At 36.2% G+C, this 20644-nt stretch overlaps 2 protein-coding genes across 2 annotated transcripts; one reads left to right on the top strand and one right to left on the bottom strand.

Annotated features, from left to right (window-relative positions):
• Positions 1–1141: 1141 nt before the first annotated feature.
• Positions 1142–9568, bottom strand: LOC117318332 (cyclin-D1-binding protein 1 homolog; the record flags this gene model as incomplete). The annotated part of the gene is made up of 5 exons (XM_033873332.1): positions 9361–9568; positions 8344–8412; positions 7511–7590; positions 6947–7028; positions 1142–1147 (listed from the first exon to the last, which is right to left on the bottom strand). Coding segments are annotated over exons 1-5 (334 nt in total), but the record flags the coding sequence as incomplete, so codon positions are not given.
• Positions 9569–9659: 91 nt separating this feature from the next.
• LOC117318331 (programmed cell death protein 5-like) lies at positions 9660–20420 on the top strand. Its single transcript, XM_033873331.1, has 5 exons — positions 9660–9775; positions 16036–16159; positions 16989–17080; positions 17336–17407; positions 19430–20420. Exons 1-5 carry the CDS (start codon positions 9710–9712, stop codon positions 19466–19468), a joined length of 393 nt encoding a protein of 130 aa, XP_033729222.1. The 5' UTR covers positions 9660–9709; the 3' UTR covers positions 19469–20420.
• Positions 20421–20644: the final 224 nt, after the last annotated feature.

Here is a 20644-nt window from a genome sequence, read left to right on the forward strand (position 1 = left end):
AAAACCTTCAGGAAAAAAAACCTTAAACACAGGAATATTATATAAACATCAGACACAAACCTGTACAGCAATATATATAAACATCAGATACAAACCTGTACAGGAATATATATAAACATCAGGTACAAACCTGTACAGGAATATATATAAACATCGGGTACAAACCTGTACAGGAATATATATAAACATCGGGTACAAACCTGTACAGGAATATTATATAAACATCAGGTACAAACCTGTACAGGAATATATATAAACATCAGGTACAAACCTGTACAGTAATATATATAAACATCAGGTACAAACCTGTATAGGAATATATATAAACATCAGGTACAAACCTGTACAGGTATATTATATAAACATCAGACACAAACCTGTACAGCAATATATATAAACATCAGGTACAACCCTGTACAGGAATATATATAAACATCAGGTACAAACCTGTACAGGAATATATATAAACATCAGGTACAAACCTGTACAGGAATATATATAAACATCAGGTACAAACCTGTACAGGAATATATATAAACATCAGGTACAAACATGTACAGGAATATATATAAACATCAGGTACAAACCTGTACAGGAATACATATAAACATCAGGTACAAACTTGTACAGGAATACATATAAACATCAGGTACAAACCTGTACAGGAATATATATAAACATCAGACACAAACCTGTACAGGAATATATATAAACATCAGATACAAACCTGTACAGGAATATATATAAACATCAGGTACAAACCTGTACAGGAATATATATAAACATCAGGTACAAACCTGTACAGGAATATATATAAACATCAGGTACAAACTTGTACAGGAATATATATAAACATCAGGTACAAACTTGTACAGGAATATATATAAACATCAGGTACAAACCTGTACAGGAATATATATGAACATCAGGTACAAACTTGTACAGGAATATATATAAACATCAGGTACAAACTTGTACAGGAATATATATAAACATCAGGTACAAACCTGTACAGGAATATATATAAACATCAGGTACAAACCTGTACAGGAATATATATAAACATCAGGTACAAACCTGTACAGGAATATATATAAACATCAGGTACAAACCTGTACAGGAATATATATAAACATCAGACACAAACCTGTACAGGAATATATATAAACATCAGGTACAAACCTGTACAGGAATATATATAAACATCAGGTACAAACCTGTACAGGAATATATATAAACATCAGGTACAAACCTGGAGACACTGTAGAACAGGGAAACATAGCACAAATACTTTCCCTGAGATTTTGGAAGGCTGCGGAACTGGGAAATCTATACAACACTATAGCTAATATGTAATCAGAGATTTGGGGGAGGTAATTAGGGAACAGGGAGAAATAACACCTATACTCACTCTGACATTTGGGGGAGGAGGCTAATTGGAAGGGAGAAACAACATGTATATTCACCCTGACATTTGGGGGTGGGGGGTATATAGAGAAGGGAGAAACAACAACTATATTCACCCAGAGAATCTGATTTGGGGAGGCTGTAGGGAAGGGAGAAACAGCACTTATATATATGTAGATAGGTTGGTGATGTGAACCTTGACAATTCCCTTACTATCATAGTGATAGGGAACTAGAGATGGGGTAATATCCAAGTCGTCTGGTATACAGGATCCTGGAGTTGGTTGAAGAAGAGCACAAACATTGGGGTAGGCTAAATTCTTCTTAGTGAACCCATCTACGGTTACCTCATCGCCTGCCCTTTCACTGTCATCACGGACAACAATCCTCTGACATATGTGTTGTCTTCTGCTAAGCTTGATGCTACGTCACAAAGATGGATAGCAGCGTTGGCCAACTATGATTTCGACATCCAGTACAGACCCGGTATCAACAATGCTGATGCTGACAGCATGTCCAGACACCCTTCACTCAGCGCAGATTCAGAGATGATCTCCAAAGATGTTATCCAAGCACTTAGCAAGGGCATCGGTGTCACTCCATACATTGAGACCATTGCTATGTCGGCACAGGTACCTCTGGATATACCATCTTCAACTACTCATCCTATTCCAGGACTACAGGAGGAACAGATGCGTGACACCCTTATTGGATATTGGATTCCATTTGTGAAGTCTGGAATTAAACCGCGTCGAGAGGATCTGCCTCCTTTACCTGGACATCAGGCTATGATGAAAAACTTTGAGAAGTTTAGAATCAGAGATGGTGTGTTGTGCCGTGACGTAATGAAAGATACTGACGTTGAGACCCAGATAATCCTACCGAAGTCCAGAATCTCTACTGTACTCACCATGTTGCATGATGACTTTGGGCATCAAGGACGCGACAGGACTTTATCCTTAGTTCGGGAGAGATTTTACTGGATTGGAATGACGAAAGATGTTGACGAGTGGGTAAGAAGTTGTGCCAGATGTTTACTTCGGAAGACACCAGCTAGGATCTGTACTCCGCTTGTATCCATCAACACCTCTCAGCCTTTAGAGCTCGTATGTATGGATTTCCTTTCGTTAGAGACATCTAAAGGTGGAATCGAAAACATTCTCGTCATCACCGACCATTTTACCAAGTACGCCGTAGCTATACCAACGAGGAACCAGACTGCACGGACAACCGCAGAGACATTCTTCAACCATTTTGTTGTACACTATGGTCTTCCTCGAAGGATCCACACAGACCAAGGACCAAACTTTGAGAGTCGGTTACTGAAGGAACTTTGTTCTCTTACTGGAATCGACAAGTCGCACACCACCCCTTACCATCCCATGGGTAATGGTCTTTGCGAACGTTTCAATAGGACGCTCCTTGGTATGTTGGGAACCTTATCACAGGAACAGAAACAGAACTGGAAGGCACATGTCTCTTCATTGGTCCATGCGTACAACTGTACGAGACAAGATTCAACGGGACAGACCCCATATTTTTTAATGTTTGGGCGAAATCCAAGGCTGCCAATTGATATAGTCTTTGGACTTGATACCAGACCTCCAGTGAAGTCATTAACTTCATATGTAGAGGACTTGAGGAACCGTCTTGTGCGCGCTTATGAGCTTGCAACAAAAGGTTTGGACAAGGCGAGAACCAGACAAAAGGAATACTACGATAAACGAGTACGAGAAGCGGTGTTAAATGTGGGTGATCGTGTTCTGGTGAAGATCGTGTCCTTTGACGGAAAGCATAAGCTGTCTAACAAGTGGGAAGAGGAGCCATACCTCGTCATAGACCAGCCCCATGTCGGAATTCCAACATATGTTGTAAGGAAGGAAAACGGTGAGGGACGGGTTAGGACATTACATAGGAACCTCCTCTTACCCATAGGATACCTACGTAGTACTAAACAGGACTCAACTCCACCCATACCACCAAAGAAACCGGTTCCCATCCCGAGAACGAGGAAGAATATGACTAGGAAGGTGCCTTCTTCTGACGAAGGGTCCACTTCATCTTCAGAGGGGGAGGAAGTGTTAGTGGTTGCGAGTGATGTTAGACACAACATCCTATCCGGATCAGCCACTAGCACAGGTCCTGAAGATGAGCCTAGTTTGGAAACTGAGCAACCGGTGCCAGATACGATAGCGGAGCCAGAACCAGATAGTCAGGAAACCTCTACTGTGCCTAGAAGGTCGCAGCGTACTAAGGTGAAACCTGCATGGATACGTGGCAACCAATATATCATGAGGCAACAGGCAAGTGAGCCCGAGTGGAAAGTACGCGCAAGATTCCTATCAGAGTTGGTGGAAGATGGAGCTCTGAGCGGGCAGGATGATAGAGTTGTCTCAGCACTACTTAACATAGTATCTGGTAAAACTTGAGTTTTGTCCATTTGCAGTACTAGTGTTGATAGTTTTCCATTAATTGTATACTTGTACTATTTCATAAAGATTATTATCAACCATTATACATCCCATGTCGAGGACGACATTTTTCGAAGCAGGGGAGGATGTAATAGGGTGATTAATGTCATGCTTTATATAATTTGTATGGATATATTTTATTGACTTGTGTTATTTATTTATTTGTGCCCATATTGTTCAGTGTGTGTGTAACAGAAGAGGTGTTTGTGTGTTATAGATTACAGGGAGTGATTCTTGCTGACTTACCTGTATGTCTATTTTTAAGTTACCTTACCTGTATAGTTATATTTTTATACATCACATGACGTACATGTGATAGGTTTCTATACTTTTTATTGGTCAAGATATTATAATAGCCTTTGGTCAGTTTGGCGGGAATCTCTTTGTAAGGAAGTTAGTTCTCTACAGTCTGCCAAACTGATCAGACCTATACATATATTGAGTCGGACATTTGTGACAAAGGACCGAAAGACAGAGAATTTATTGGTAAGTTATGGTTCTAGTGAATTATTACTGTTTCAATGTATTGTATCTAACTAGCTTATATTGTAGATTTGCTATGAACTTTATAAGTTTGGCATTTAAATTAAATTATTATCTTTATTCAAAATCTCTATTTTGAATTGTAACTTTGTATATACAGAGTAGTATTTTTCAGTAATATATATATATAAGTGAGTAATGGTTAAATTAATCCATTATATATGTACAGATCTGCAGTATTATTAGAAAGAACTGTTTTTATGCATTTTTTAGATTGTCATAAGAAACATGGAATACTGGTGATGATATGAGGTTGAAACGGCTCTGTGCCATACACAGGTGAATACCTTTTTAGTGTATTGTAATATTGTGTAACTTATTATGGGAGAATCCAGTTTGTTTATATATGTTGATACAAATCTCTTTATAGGTGATTTGTACTAGAGTAGATCTTTCGTCTCAAAGATAAATTTCATGTTAAATGTATATGATCTATATTTATTGTAATTTCAATAAGATAGTTGTAAAGATAATTATTACAAAGTTAATATCTTAGTTAAATGTAATTACATGTGTCCAGATAGCTTATATTTCGTGTTTAGCATAACTAGTGTGATTCGCTAGTTATCTCCCTTGATTGTATCTTGCAATGTATGTGCTTTGTGTAATTTTAGTCTTTTATGTTTGTTACAGAGTGTAGGTGTTTTAACCTACTGAACTTGTCAAAATAAAGAACTCACGACAAACAAATCATGTCCAAGTGGTTATTTGATATCCCCGGTTACACGAGGGTGTAATCAATTAATCGAGGCTGTATCGTTACAGTTGATGTAGATAGGTTGGTGATGTGAACCTTGACAATTCCCTTACTATCATAGTGATAGGGAACTAGAGATGGGGTAATATCCAAGTCGTCTGGTATACAGGATCCTGGAGTTGGTTGAAGAAGAGCACAAACATTGGGGTAGGCTAAATTCTTCTTAGTGAACCCATCTACGGTTACCTCAGAGTTAGCAGGTATGGTTACTGGTTTATCTTCAGCACTTCTAACAACAGCTAGACGATGATTGTGCTTCTCTAACTCCTTGTCCCGCAGTGTCATACATCTGAAAGCCAAGTACAAAGGTGTTATGAGTCTTGCTTTCTGTAAGAATGTCCGTCCATATTCATCTCTTACGCGTTGTAGCATCACAGTCAAAATGTTGGTTCCCACAAGTACAGGTACTGTGGTGTTATAGGGGCTATCCGGAACCACAAGGAAGATACCATTCTCAATCCTGTTATCTTCATCGCTGAGACCTGTTCCCTCCAGACTGATAGGCACTTCTATGAGTCCTTGGTATGGCAAATCCTGGCCATCAGCACACTCCACCTTCAGGACAGTATCCAAAGATTTTAACTCAAGGTGACTAAGATGTTTGTCGTAGAAGTTACGGCTTACTGTAGACACGGTAGAGCCTGAATCCAAAAGGGCCTTAGTCTGGAATCTGTCAATGAAAATGGTGGCTTCGGTAGGTGGTCCAAGTAAATCTGGAGGTTGTCTGATGGTCTGGTTCCGTCGTCCATTATGGCCTATCGTCCCCCCCTTGATGATGGCCACTGGGAGTTTAAAGGTTTCCTGGTATGATCCAACCTAACCCGACATCCCAATGCAATGTGCCCTCTCTGATGACATCTATAGCATTCTGGCTCTTCTCTGCTATCCTGGTCATTGTCCATGGCAGCAGTAGGTTCCTGTTGATTGTAGCCAGAGTTCGGTTGATTCTGATATACCTGCTGAGGCTGAAAATAATTCCCTCTAGACTGGTCGTAGGGATGCTGAGGATTCTGAGGTCGTTGGAAATCCCTCTGCTGAAACATCTTATTCTTCTTCGGCTTGTTCTGTTTTTCCCGACTTCCCTCCTTAAGTGCCTTGACATCCGCAGCCAGCTGTTGTACAATCCCCTTAATCTCCTTCAGTCCTCCCTCCTCAGCTGAAGGGGTGTCAACAGCTGCCATAGACTTAGCTACCTGTTTCTTGGTTGTCTTGTCCTCTGTAGTCCTCTGGTTCTGATCTTCCTCGAACCTACGTATGGCAATTCGAAGCTCATCAAAGACCTTGTTGCGATCCAGCAAATGTGCAGTCACAGACAAGTTAAGTGTTACATTGGCGCCCATGTAGGGACCCGGGAAAAATACTCAACCTTGCTCCACAAGCATCGCTGTTACCCCTGGGAACTCGAGGACGAGTTCTTCCCTGGAGGGGGAGTATGTAACCCTGGTAAATACTAGCCGCAATATACCGCTCGGCTAGAGAGATCTTCTCTTTAGCTCGATCGGTTGAGCGTAAGACTAGTAAGCCAGAGGTCCCGGGTTCGATCCCTAGCGGAGGCAGTGATTTAAAATTTAATTAATCCTGCGCTCTGTTACATATATTTACCATGAGATTTGGGATGGGAGGCTGTAGAGATGTAATACTGATACTAACCCTGAGATTTGGGGGGAGGCTGTAGAGAAGAGAGATACAACCCTTATACTGGCCCTAAAAATTGAGAGTGGGGATCCGTAGGAGGCTGTACAGAAGAGAGATACAACAATTCTACTCACCCTGAGATTTGGGAAGGCTGTAGAACAGGGAGACTAGGCCCAATGTTGCTCTCTCACACATTTCCACCAGTGACTTACAAGTCTGTTTGTTCAAGTACATCATATTTATAACAAAGCATCAATATATATGATTCTGTATACTACTAATGATTTCAGATTTACATACATCTATATATAAATTTACGATACACTCATTATTGTTTATGAAGAAACTTTCAGTGCATAATGTTTAAACACATAGATATTAAGTTACAAAATTCTAATTTAAGCTGAACTAAATCTGGTAATTGTTTGTGCATTTTATGGTCTAACATTTGTACAGGAGTTAGGGCATTACTTTTATGCTTGTTGAGTTTGTACCCGAGACACATTACCTAAAACAAGACTAAATGGCTTTCAAGTGTTAAAGGAGGGACAGCAGTACAGTAGTGTACTAGAAGGATGCAGTAGTCCCGAGAAAGGCTGAAAATTATATTTTGTTGATAATTTCATGCTCAAACAAAAAATTAAAACCTAATGTATACTTACCATCAAATCTATACACCAGTTCAGTATTGTACCTACCTTTTGGTCTGGGAGTGGAGGAGATGAAAATGCTAATGATAATTTGGTGGCTTCATGGGACAGGGACTTGAACACTGATCCTGAAATTGTAACATTTAATTTATATATACATGACATACTTTTACCCAGAGTTATCTCCCTTGTTGTTGTTGGGTTTTTTATACATTGTACAGAAGTTATCTTGAGCATACATGAATATGGGACAATTTCTCTCTCTTTTTTTTATAATGACAAAAATATAAAAAGCTCTAATGACTGACAGAATAAAAACCAATTATGTACAGAAGAGTTAAATCCTCTTTATATCAATGATATGTATGAATGTCCAGTTTCCGGATACACCTCAATTCTAACATAGAAATGTTTATTCAGGTAGATTAGCAACACACATCAGGGCTTTTTCTGAGGACTTTTTGGGGCCGTTAATGGGCCCCATTCCCAATTAAAATTATTTCATATTTAAGCCAAATTCCCAAAATTTGCAGTTTACACCTGAAAAATCTTTCCCAATTCACTAATTTTCTTCCCAAAATGAGACGAAAAGGCCCCATCCCAAACAAGTGAGAAAAAGCCCTGCACATCAACACAGTATTATACAATGTACTAACCTCGGACTCTCATGCCTTAAATTACATACTTCAATATAAACTTATTAATCACTGGATGCAACAACCTAAACTGACTTCATTCCTGATCAAATGTTAAATGATTATTAAGAAAAAGAAATATAACTGTCAAATTCAATACAAAAAAAGCGACTAAAAACCCAATAATCATTAGATCTGAGCTCATGATCATGGTACAACTGTGACCAATATAATAATATACCTTACCCACTTTGGTCCAGTATTCACTCTGCTTTGCTTCAAAATCATCATCAGTTTCTCGTTCAGTTTCACCATCTAGTAAATAAAGAAGGCTTTAAATCACTACCAACTAAGTTATCTTACACCTGTGTGTAGTTCACTAAGTTATCTTACACCTGTGTGTAGTTCACTAGGTTATCTTACACCTGTGTGTAGTTCACTAAGTTATCTTACACCTGTGTGTAGTTCACTAAGTTATCTTACACCTGTGTGTAGTTCACTAAGTTATCTTACACCTGTGTGTAGTTCACTAGGTTATCTTACACCTGTGTGTAGTTCACTAAGTTATCTTACACCTGTGTGTAGTTCACTAAGTTATCTTACACCTGTGTGTAGTTCACTAGGTTATGTTACACCTGTGTGTAGTTCACTAGGTTATCTTACACCTGTGTGTAGTTCACTAGGTTATCTTACACCTGTGTGTAGTTCACTAAGTTATCTTACACCTGTGTGTAGTTCACTAAGTTATCTTACACCTGTGTGTAGTTCACTAAGTTATCTTACACCTGTGTGTAGTTCACTAGGTTATCTTACACCTGTGTGTAGTTCACTAAGTTATCTTACACCTGTGTGTAGTTCACTAAGTTATCTTACACCTGTGTGTAGTTCACTAGGTTATGTTACACCTGTGTGTAGTTCACTAAGTTATATTACACCTGTGTGTACATGTAGTTCACTAAGTTATCTTACACCTGTGTGTAGTTCACTAGGTTATCTTACACCTGTGAGTAGTTCATTTCACCAAGTTATCTTACAAGTATCCAATAATATTAGAGGTTTACACGACAGGAATCTTTTGACAGGGTGTCATGTAACATCCACCAATGTTATCAGGTGGAAAAAGACCTCATATACGTATCTTACAAGTTACATTGTATCTTACCAGTGTGTAGTCAATAAGTGATCAGGTTATATCTACACTTCTGTGGTTGTCTAAACACGATCTTAAAAACAATACTCGAATGTTAATGTTAGCATTCGTACCCTTAATTTGTGTGATGACAATGTCGAGGTTATCTTTGAAATTTTCCAAAACGTTTCCACCTCCATGTGCTTCGCCGCTCGCCATGTTTGTTGTCATTTTGTTGTGCAATCTAATATTACGATAAGTCCGGAACTGCTCCGGAAAAGCTATAAAAAGAATATCGCCTGTGTGCTAAAAATACAAATCACCTTTATATTCCAAACTAAATGACAATATTCATTTTGGTAATGATCTTTTTAAATATTGAATCGATAGCCCATGTTCATCGCAGTAGCATCCGGAGATGACAGGTGATTTGGTTCATAAATTACTCTCACCGGAACTTCTCACAAAATACCAAAAACAGAAATGGAAGACGACGATTTGGAAAGTATTCGTGCCCGTCGGATGGCAGAGATGCAGGCCCAGTATGGGGTATGTGTTATTTTACATGTGTTAATATTTCTTGTTCGTTAGTATGTCATTTATTTCCTAAATATTACTCGGCGTCTGAATATTTGCTCGAATAATACTGTAACTCACGATCGACACACGTGCGTGCGAATCATACCTGTCCTATATGGGATCCAAGGGTTCCGTCGCAGGGGCTAGCAACGATTATATGGCATAAAAAAGACGAAGAAAAAATGCGTAAGAGCACGGGAAATGTTTTCTTGTTATCTTTACGTCATAGATCATCGTGATCCAGTAGAATAGAGCATCCTGCAGTCCTGCTCGTGATCCAGTAGAATAGATCATCCTGTTTGTACTTGTGGACACGATTATGATGTTTTAATCAAAATATTACATTATAGACGAGTAAATATTGATTACAATCGCATGCTTAATTTGTAAAAAGAATATCGTACCTTATAAATATGTAGTACCTGTGGTAGAAGTTAGTTTGTTTTGGCTCCTCAAACTGAGATACGACAATAACATGTCTTTAGTTTACCCTTCTAATTTCGGGCGTCTAATTTCTGAGAAATAGTTATTTAACTTCTGAATCAAACTATGATGCCATATATATATATGATGCTAGCCCCTGTATGTGGTTCCAATATTTATGTAATACAGTATTATGTCTCCTCTCTTGGAGTAAGATATCATCCTTTATATTAATTAGGCCATTTAATAATTTTTAGCCTCAGATATTATTAACCAGTTTAACTGTGGAAATATCAATCTTCATGAATCTGTTTAGTCCCAGTTGTGACTGATCAGTTGATGTTGTTTCCAAGATTAATATAAGGAAATCTGGGAGCTTGGTGGAGACATTGCCTTGACTTTTCGTTCATCCTTTGACACTGAATTAATTTTAAAAGATTTGATCCCTTTGTTGGCCAAGACGTCTGCATCTGGTAATTGTATTTATCAAAAGAATATTATCCCCCTACAATATCAACAAGGTGCACGTGTACGTAACGCTTGAAAAATTGGATGTGTTGGGTGAGCTTCGGTTCACTTTGAATTCAACACATTTGATGCATCATCTGCTAGCTAGACTGTTTTTGGTCCATTTTCTCATCATTATCACATGATGAATGGATATGAAGCATCATGGACGAAAGTTTTCAGTATTAATGCTGAATTCAGTATTTTGTAAATATCTTCTTCTATATTTTTGCAAAAACAGACTAGGCATTTCAGTATTTTAAGGTTCTGACACTTTCATCCAATCCATGTGTAGCATTCATTGGATATTTAAACTTTCTAATCAGTGAAACCAATTAATGGTACAAAAAGTAACATTACTCATGTACATATGTGCATTTTTCCTGTCCTATTAGAAAATATCAAATTTATATCTTGTTAGTCTGAAACAATTGAAATGTCAAATGTCAATCTTTATATCTGGGTAATCTACAGTAGAGCTATATAGTTAGGCAATGGAAATATCAATTTTATATCTGGATATAGTCCCAGTTGTGACTGACCAGTTGTGATATTTCCAAGATTAATATAAGGAAATCTGGGAGCTTGGTGGAGACATCGCCTTGACTCTTCGTTCATCCTTTGACAGTGGATTTATTTTCCAATACAAGTGAGTAGTGACCTGTATATATGACTTCAGTAGAGTTGAATGATCCGTATCTCTCATGTTTCAAAAAGAGAAACATTTATTTTAGTTTTTTTTGTTGTTATAACTTAACATTATGGTATCAAATTAATGATTTGTTAAGCAAGATGTTGGGATTTTATGAATGTGTCCTATTATCTTTGAGAGAAAAATTTACTTTGCACAGGGATGGGTATACGTACGTAGTAAGGATGAACATATCCGGCACCGTGGCATTTTCACTCATCCAGACGAGTAGATGATTACTTTATCGAAGCCCTGCTCAGCATGTATCACTTGTATATATTTCAAATACCACTAGATGAGTGTCTAAAATGAATAAAAAATTTGTACTTTTGAAAATTAATTGATTGGGTATCTGTTTAGAGCTTGGAGGTCCCGGGCTTATATAAGTACCAGCCTGCTTGTTAACGTTATTGTATTTGTCCTGTCCTATTAAAAAATATTAATTTTATATCTTGTCAGTCTGAGACATTTGAAATGTCAATCTTTATATTTGGGTAATCTATATATATAGCTAGATCTTAGGCAATGGAAATATCAATTTTATATCTGTATATAGTCCCAGTTGTGACTGACCAGTTGGTGATGTTTCCAAGATTAACATAAAGAAATCTGGGAGCTTGGTGGAGACATCGCCTTGACTCTTCGTTCATCCTTTGACAGCTTGATAAAGTTGATTTATTTGTCTAATACAAGTGACCTGTATGATTTCCGTAATGTTGTATGATCCATATCTCTCGGCTTCTATATATCTAAAAACAAAACAAAATCATTCATGAGTTGAATATGCTCACTGAAATACAGGTGCAAAGATGGTCATGCATGATGTGAGAAAACTCACTTTTTTTCAAATTTACAAGAGGTATAATTTTGATTGGTAGACATATTGCAAGCAATCGACAATTATCACTCCAACCAAATTTTACAATTTTAGCATTTATAACAGATAGGCCTTGTGAGTCCAGTTAGTGTGAAGTCACAGTCAATTATCTCAGTATATAGCAATAGGTGTTCTCCACTTACATGATATAGTCACACCAGATTTGGGTGACAAATCTTTGGGGTCAGAAGAGCAGTAGATACTGTAGCTTGATAGCTGACCATAAATAGGTGTCAACAGTGAGAATTTTTAAGTGTTATTTTGGTCAGGTTTATCAGACTGCTAAAATCCCAACCAAAAAAGTTATTAAAGATATCATTTAATCAACTGGATCATGGAGTATATAACATTATATTAAACCCTGTACATAGAGTATACATGTATTTATTTGAAACACAAATTATTCAAGGTATTCTCTTACTTAACCAACGTATAAAGTTCCATCTACATCTGTAAACACATTTAAAATAGAAGTTACTGAAGTGCTAACAAACGGTGATTATATATACTGTATATATATGTAATGCGAACATCCTGCTCTGACTTCATTATGATGAGGGGATAATATTTTAGTGTCTTATAATAAATATAATAACCTTGTGGAAATAAGTTCAGTGGAAATATCAATCTTATATCTGCACGGTTAGTCCCAGTTGTGACTGACCAGTTGGTGATGTTTCCAAGATTAATATAAGGAAATCTGGGAGCTTGGTGGAGACATTGCCTTGACTTTTCGTTCATCCTTTGACACTGAATTAATTTTAAGAGATATGATCCCTTTGTTGGCCAAGACGTCTGCATCTGGTAATTGTATTTATCAAAAGAATATTATCCCCCTACAATATCAACAAGGTGTAACGCTTGAAAAATTGGATGTGTTGGGTGAGCTTCGGTTCACTTTGAATTCGACACATTTGATGCATCATCTGCTAGCTAGACTGTTTTTGGTCCATTTTCTTATCATTATCACATGTACATGATAAAATGGATATGAAGCATCATGGATGAAAGTTTTCAGTATTAATGCTGAATTCAGTATTTTGTAAATATCTTCTTCCATATATATTAAAATATTTTTTTTGCAAAAACAGGTCTAGACTATAGGCTAGGTATTTCAATACTTTAAGGTTCTGAAACTTTCATCCATGTGTAGCATTCATTGGATATTTAAAGTTTCTAATCAGTGAAACCAATTAATGGTACAAAAAGTAACATAACTCATGTACATATGTGCATTTTTCCTGTCCTATTAGAAAATATCAAATTTATATCTTGTTAGTCTGAAACAATTGAAATGTCAATCTTTATATCTGGGTAATCTACACGGTAGAGCATAATTAGGCAATGGAAATATCAATTTTATATCTGGATATAGTCCCAGTTGTGATTGACCAGTTGTGATATTTCCAAGATTAATATAAGGAAATCTGGGAGCTTGGTGGAGACAACGCCTTGACTCTTCGTTCATCCTTTGACAGCTTGATAAAGTTGATTTATTTGTCTAATACAAGTGACCTCTATGATTTTGGTAATGTTATATGATCCATATCTCTCGGCTTCTATCTAAAAACAAAACAAAATAATTTATGAGTTGAATATGCTCACTGAAATACAGGTGCAAAGATGGTCATGCATGATGTGAGAAAACTTACTTTTTTTCTTCAAATTTACAAGAGGTATAATTTTGATTGGTAGACATATTGCAAGCAATCGACAATTATCACTTCAACCAAATTTTACAATTTTAGCATTTAATAACAGATAGGCCTTGTGAGTCCAGTTAGTGTGAAGTCACAGTCAATTATCTCAGTATATAGCTATAGGTGTTCTCCACTTACATGATATAGTCACACCAGATTTGGGTGACAAATCTTTGGGGTCAGAAGAGCAGTAGATACTGTAGCTTGATAGCTGACCATAAATAGGTGTCAACAGTGAGAATTTTTAAGTGTGTTATTTTGGTCAGGTTTATCAGACTGCTAAAATCCCAACCAAAAAAGTTATTAAAGATATCATGTAATCAACTGGATCATGGAGTATGTAACATTATATTAAACCCTGTACATAGAGTATACATGTATTTATTTGAAACAAAAATTATTCAAGGTATTCTCATACTTAACCAACGTATAAAGTTCCATCTAAACACATTTAAAATAGAAGTTATAATTACTGAAGTGCTAAGAAACGGTGATTATATTATATATATGTAATGCGAACACCCTGCTCTGACTTCATTATGATGAGGGGATAATATTTTAGTGTCTTATAATAAATATAATAACCTTGTGGAAATATCAATCTTATATCTGCACGGTTAGTCCCAGTTGTGACTGACCAGTTGGTGATGTTTCCAAGATTAATATAAGGAAATCTGGGAGCTTGGTGGAGACATCGCCTTGACTCTTCGTTCATCCTTTGACACATATATATATTGTTTTTGGTAACCTAAATGATCTGTTTCCTGCTAGCATGCTTCTATCCCAAAACAAAAAGACTAAAACAGGAGCAAAGATGTTATGCATGATGTTATAAATTTACTCTTTTTTTCAAATTAACTATCTGAGTTAGTTTTGATTGGATGAGTTAGTTTTGATTGGATGACAAACATATTGATTGGATGACAAACATATTTAAATGTAGATGCATGGATAAGCAGTCAACAACACTTCAACCAAATTTTACATATTAGCATCCATACTTGTAACAGATGAGCAAATATATGTCTCATCTAGTCATGTTAGTGTGGAATCACAGACAATATCTCACCAGATTTGGGCAACAAATCCCTTGGGTTTGAAGAGTAGTATTGCAGGTACATGTAGTTTGTTGATGAAACATAAAAACATCTGCAGTCAAGATGTTGTGGATTGAATGGAATTTTGAACTCAATCCATCAATGCAATCATTCATGTATCATGTATATATATGTAGTGGAAACAAGAGAACCACAAGGGCCTGAATCTCTCACATGATATTAATCTGACATATCTAATCTTAAAAGTGAAATATATTATGCGGTATATAGCTACAGGAAAAATATCATTGTCAGATATCAAAAGAATGTACTAAAATATTTCAAACATATTTGACCATGGTGACCTTGAAAGTGGGTCATGAAAAACCATCCATTTGAACAAACTTAGTAACCCTACATGCTATATGCCTAATATCAGTATCCTGGGCCTTAATTAGTTTGAAAGTGCTATATTTCCAAGAAAGAGTAATTATGATCGATTGAAACAAGTCTCAATAGACTGTTGTGAATATAATTTCCATATAATACCAATAGTTTCATGTCCTGGAAATTTTATTCTATTTAATTTCTAGCCTCATGCACCACCTCGATGGTTTTTTTCAGTACCTGTGACTCTATTACATACTGTTTTTGTCATTTATTGTTGTTGATTATGGCCTGTATGTATATATATTATGTACAATGGGTACATTTTATACATTTTTGTGACAAGCAGTATATATGATAGATAATATGTAATATGTGCATACATGTACTTGTGATAATGGATTTCAGTAATATTCTATTTACAGATGTACATAAAGCAATATCACCAAACTAAAAATTGTCATTTTTTTTAACATATAATTTTTTTTAGATACTTAACATTTTTGAGAAAATGGGCAGTGGGTTCGTTAACTTGATAATTGTAAATAACATGTACTCATATCATATACTAGTTTTGCTTCATTTTCTGTGTTTTGCTCTTGCTTCAGGGTGGCGGCGGCGGAGGAGGTGGTGGTCCATCCCAGGAGGAACAGATGGAGAAGGCCAGACAGATGGCCGATATGAAACACAGTATCCTCAGCCAAGTGCTTGACCAGCCAGCCCGGGCCAGATGTGAGTTCTGTAAAAGGTTTACTGGATTTAATTTATATTATTTAGAGGAAAAGGGTTTTGTTACATTTGCATTGTCATGACCAAACAGCTTGAAACTTGGATAGAAATAATCAAGACCAATGGACAGGAATTAAGCCTATATACCGAACATAGGAAATAAAAGGCAGTTCTGTAGTGTCAATCAGTAGTCAAACTAAAAAACAACAATCAGGAAGTAGATTTATGGGTATACCGATATATAATATTTAATACACAATTACGTATATTGCATATGTAGTAACACAAATTAAATGATGAAGGAAGACAATTTTATGGCTTACTTGCAGCTTATACCACTGCACCACATCCATGTTCTAAAAAGAATGATTCTGCACACATTTAAAAAAAAAAAAAAATTCAATGGTGATGCATGGTCAGCCCACTATATCAATACCTGCATCCCAGTGGATGCAAATTGTACACATATTACATTGTACATGTATTCATCTCAGAACAATTAAATTAGGAAATGTGACATTGCAATATAAACATAATCAATTGCATGGCTTTTCATCAGAACAGATCAATTGTTGCTTATTACAGTAATCAGTGTAATTTACATTGAAGTTGGTATTATAAGGGAGAGAACCCTGTAATGCTTATATGAAACTAAAATCCTTGTGTCAGAGTCACTGAAGACATGATCTCAGTTGACTGTTAATTATCACAGTGTAAAGTTGGTATTATAGGGGAGATAACCCTGTAATGCTTATATGAAATTAAGATCCTTGCGACAGAGTCAATTAAAGACAGGATTTCAGTCGACTGCAAGGTTATGATTATGTTGCAGTAAATACAATAGCTGTTGCCAAACCTGAAAAGGCAAAAATGGTTGAAAACATGCTGATACAGATGGCAAAATCAGGTCAGATCCAAAACAAGGTAAGATTTCGGGTTTCTGTAATCCCCAAACATGAAAGATTATGAACCTTATACAGGTAACACATGATGTGTGAAAATCTATTCATATTACAAACTTAACAAATTTAAACTGAAGTGATATATTTCACCTTCATTTGAAAACTTTTATTTTGAAATTTAAGTATTTGTTAAACCAGAATCAGGACCATGACTCTTCTCCCCACTACATAAAGATTTAAATATTCAAAAATTGTACAAGAACTTTTTGTATCCCAGATTGGAGAGGATCAGCTGAAAGGATTACTTGAGAGGGTCAGTGAGCAGACACAGAAAAAGACCACAGTAAAGGTATATTGAATGTTTTATTCATTGTAACTGAATCTTTCTGGTTATTCCTTTTTCCTCTGAAATTTTTCATTCACATGTAACGATCCTTGACACTGTTCCAGCTTAAAGAAAATAACCACCAATTCAATGTGTAATTTCTTCATTTCTTCTCCTCTCCTTGAATCTACGTAGATTAAATATAATAACCACCAATTCAATGTGTAATGTCTTCAGTTCCTCCCCTCCTTTGGTCTACCCAGGCTAAAGATAAACCACCAGTTGGGTATTTTAACCTTTTATTTCAAACATCAATCCTGCTGATGGACGTGCACCTACATTCTTTTCTCCAATCCTACATTGTCTTTATCTACAATGTAAAAAGATTATCATAGTATATTTTGTCAGGGGCCGCAGTGGCCAAGTGGTTAAGGTGTCGTGACACTTTATCACTAGCCCTCCACCTCTGGGTTGCGAGTTCGAAACCTACGTGGGGCAGTTGCCAGTTACTGACTGTAGGTCGGTGGTTTTTTTCTCCGGGTACTCTGGCTTTCATCCACCTTCAAAACCTGGCACGTCCTTAAATGACCCTGCCTGTTAATAGGACGTTAAACAAATCAAACCAAAGTATATTTTGTCATATGCACATGTCTTTAGGTCACTGAAAACTGTCACATCATAAGCTTTGTTTTATGGGACTGCGATGGCTGAGTGGTAAAATTTGTCCCAACACTTTATCACTAGCCCTCCACCTCTGGGTTGCGAGGTCGAAACTCATATGGGCCGGTGGTTTTTCTGCGGGTACTCCGGCTTTCCTCCACCTCCAAAACCTGGCACGTCCTTAAATGACCCTGGCAGTTAATAGGACATTTAACAAAATAAATCAAATCACATGATAAGCTCTGTGCTACTTCTATGTAAATTTTCCCCAGTAGTGCCATTCTGTTAAATATAACTATTCTGTTATGTTTTTAGAAAAAAACGTGTTTTGTACTCAATTATATAGAGTATTAGGGTACAAAACACAGTTTGCAGCAGTGTGTTTTTGCCGGCCGCTGTCGGCCATCGTAAGAGGTGTCTATAAAGGACACTTTTGCCTTGTCTCTTAGGTGTCCTTGATACACAGGTTCGACTGTATATAGAGATAGATTCCTACGTATGTAACCAAATGATGTTCTCACTCTACCAACCTCATTAATGATGCAATTGTCCTGAAACTCAATACACTTATTCATGAACCATCATGTTTTACAAAATAAAGGTCACCTCTATTGTAAATAGGTTTCTGAAGTCTATGCTCAAAAGACCTCATTAATTACCTGATAGTCCTGATTAGAAACTTAACACTTACAGCCATCATCTCTTGTATGAGTTCAGGTTTCACATACCTGGGTTCAAAATCGTGGCCACTTACTATAAATAGATTTCCCATGTCATTGCTGTACCAACTTCATTCATTTTCATAGACTTACTCACCACCAACATTTTTTGGGTAGATTTGGGTTTCAATCTCAGGAGAAACTCACCACCAACATTTTTTGGGTAGATTTGGGTTTCAAACTCAATCTCCTGGCCATGGGGTCAAAATTGAGGTTTCTGCTACAATGTAGCTGCTATAAAGAGAGGTTCGTTGTCCTCATTCTACCAACTTCATTAATTATATCAGATTACCCTAAAACTTCATACACTTCACAATTCTGTACCCACTCTTATTATTGATAGATTTTAAACATCGTTTCTTCGTTTCTTCAAATATCAGATATATAATGCTGTTTCCTTTATTATTATTGATAGATTTTAAACATCTCTCCTTCGTTTCTTTAGATATCAGATATATAGTGCTGTTTCCTCACACTCTTACTAACAACTATTATCACTTGTTATATCTTATTAAGTTAGCATTTTGCTGAGCGACATTGTGATTAGACATTGCTTACTGTCTTTTATTGTGTATTGTCAATGTTGAATAACGACGTTATATTTATGGCTTGAGATGCCTTGTTAATTTTAAAAGCATCCCTTAAAAGGATATTGATTTTGTTTCAGTTTAAACGAAGAGTACTTGATGACTCGGATGAAGACTGAAAGTTAAAACAGGAAGCATAAAAGATTTGTCTTTAGCCAAGTACATTTATTATGTACATGTTGTTTGGTGGCCAACGCCTGAGTTAGGATGACTGAGTGGGTGTTTTATTCTTTGTGTTGTACTCCGACAAGGAAGTTATATGACATCAAAAAAAGTTTGAGTTCTTTAAACGTGGTCATTGATGCAAGGAGATAATGTCTATTATAAGGTAGTACAAACTTTGTGTTCACAGCTTTGTGCTAATGACTGATATTCAGGTATGAAACATGAAACGAATTACTTCCCAGTAGTAATGGCTGGGTCTATTTATAGACAGAAGTGTGATGATGTGTACATTAATGTATTTTAGATAGAAACTGATAAAGATGTATATGCATAATTCACTAAATTAAAAAAAAAAATACAATAAACTGAATATTTTGAGGGAGGCTTTATTAATGGTTATTTTCTGTTTCCATCTGATGTCTTACAGCCTTGTAGTTGGAAGTCAATAATTTTGAAGAATTATTTTTACTTATTTTGTCTTACTGAAGAAATGAAATAAAAACAAATTTCAACACTCAGCTGGCTTATGATGACTATATTGTTATAGTATTAGGTATGAAATTTAGACCGATATTCATATTAAATCAATATGTCATATATATATAGTACACTCTTTGTATGTAACAGTTCTAGAATGGCATATAATGCTCATCAATTATGGAGAAGTTATTTTCTACAAAACAGCACTGCCAACATATATGTACAAGTACATGTACATGTACCTTACAGTAAAAAATAGCACTGTGTGCACGTGGCCTTATGTTATTTGTATGTTCAGAACAATATCAAACCTGTCATAGTGTGTTTTCAGTTACCTAATACTGAAATGGTATACTCTGTATGTTTGTGTTAAAAGTTCCTGGTTTTAAATTATATGTACTTAATAAAACTCCGTGATAAACTACATTCTACTGTATTTATTGTCCCTTAGTAGATAAGAAATATACGGACCCGAGTCAATTATGAGATGCTCGGTCAAGAAGAATAATTCTATTGAAGCAGTCACTTTAGGACTTTAGGATGTGTTATTTCAATTTTTTATTTATACATGAATTGTATTTATCCAGGATAATCTCATGCCCAGTTATAAAACCTATATTGCGGTTAAATATAATTCACACTATTCTACA

The sequence above is a fragment of the Pecten maximus genome, unplaced genomic scaffold, assembly GCF_902652985.1.
Source record: "Pecten maximus unplaced genomic scaffold, xPecMax1.1, whole genome shotgun sequence".
Taxonomy (NCBI): Eukaryota; Metazoa; Mollusca; class Bivalvia; order Pectinida; family Pectinidae; genus Pecten; species Pecten maximus.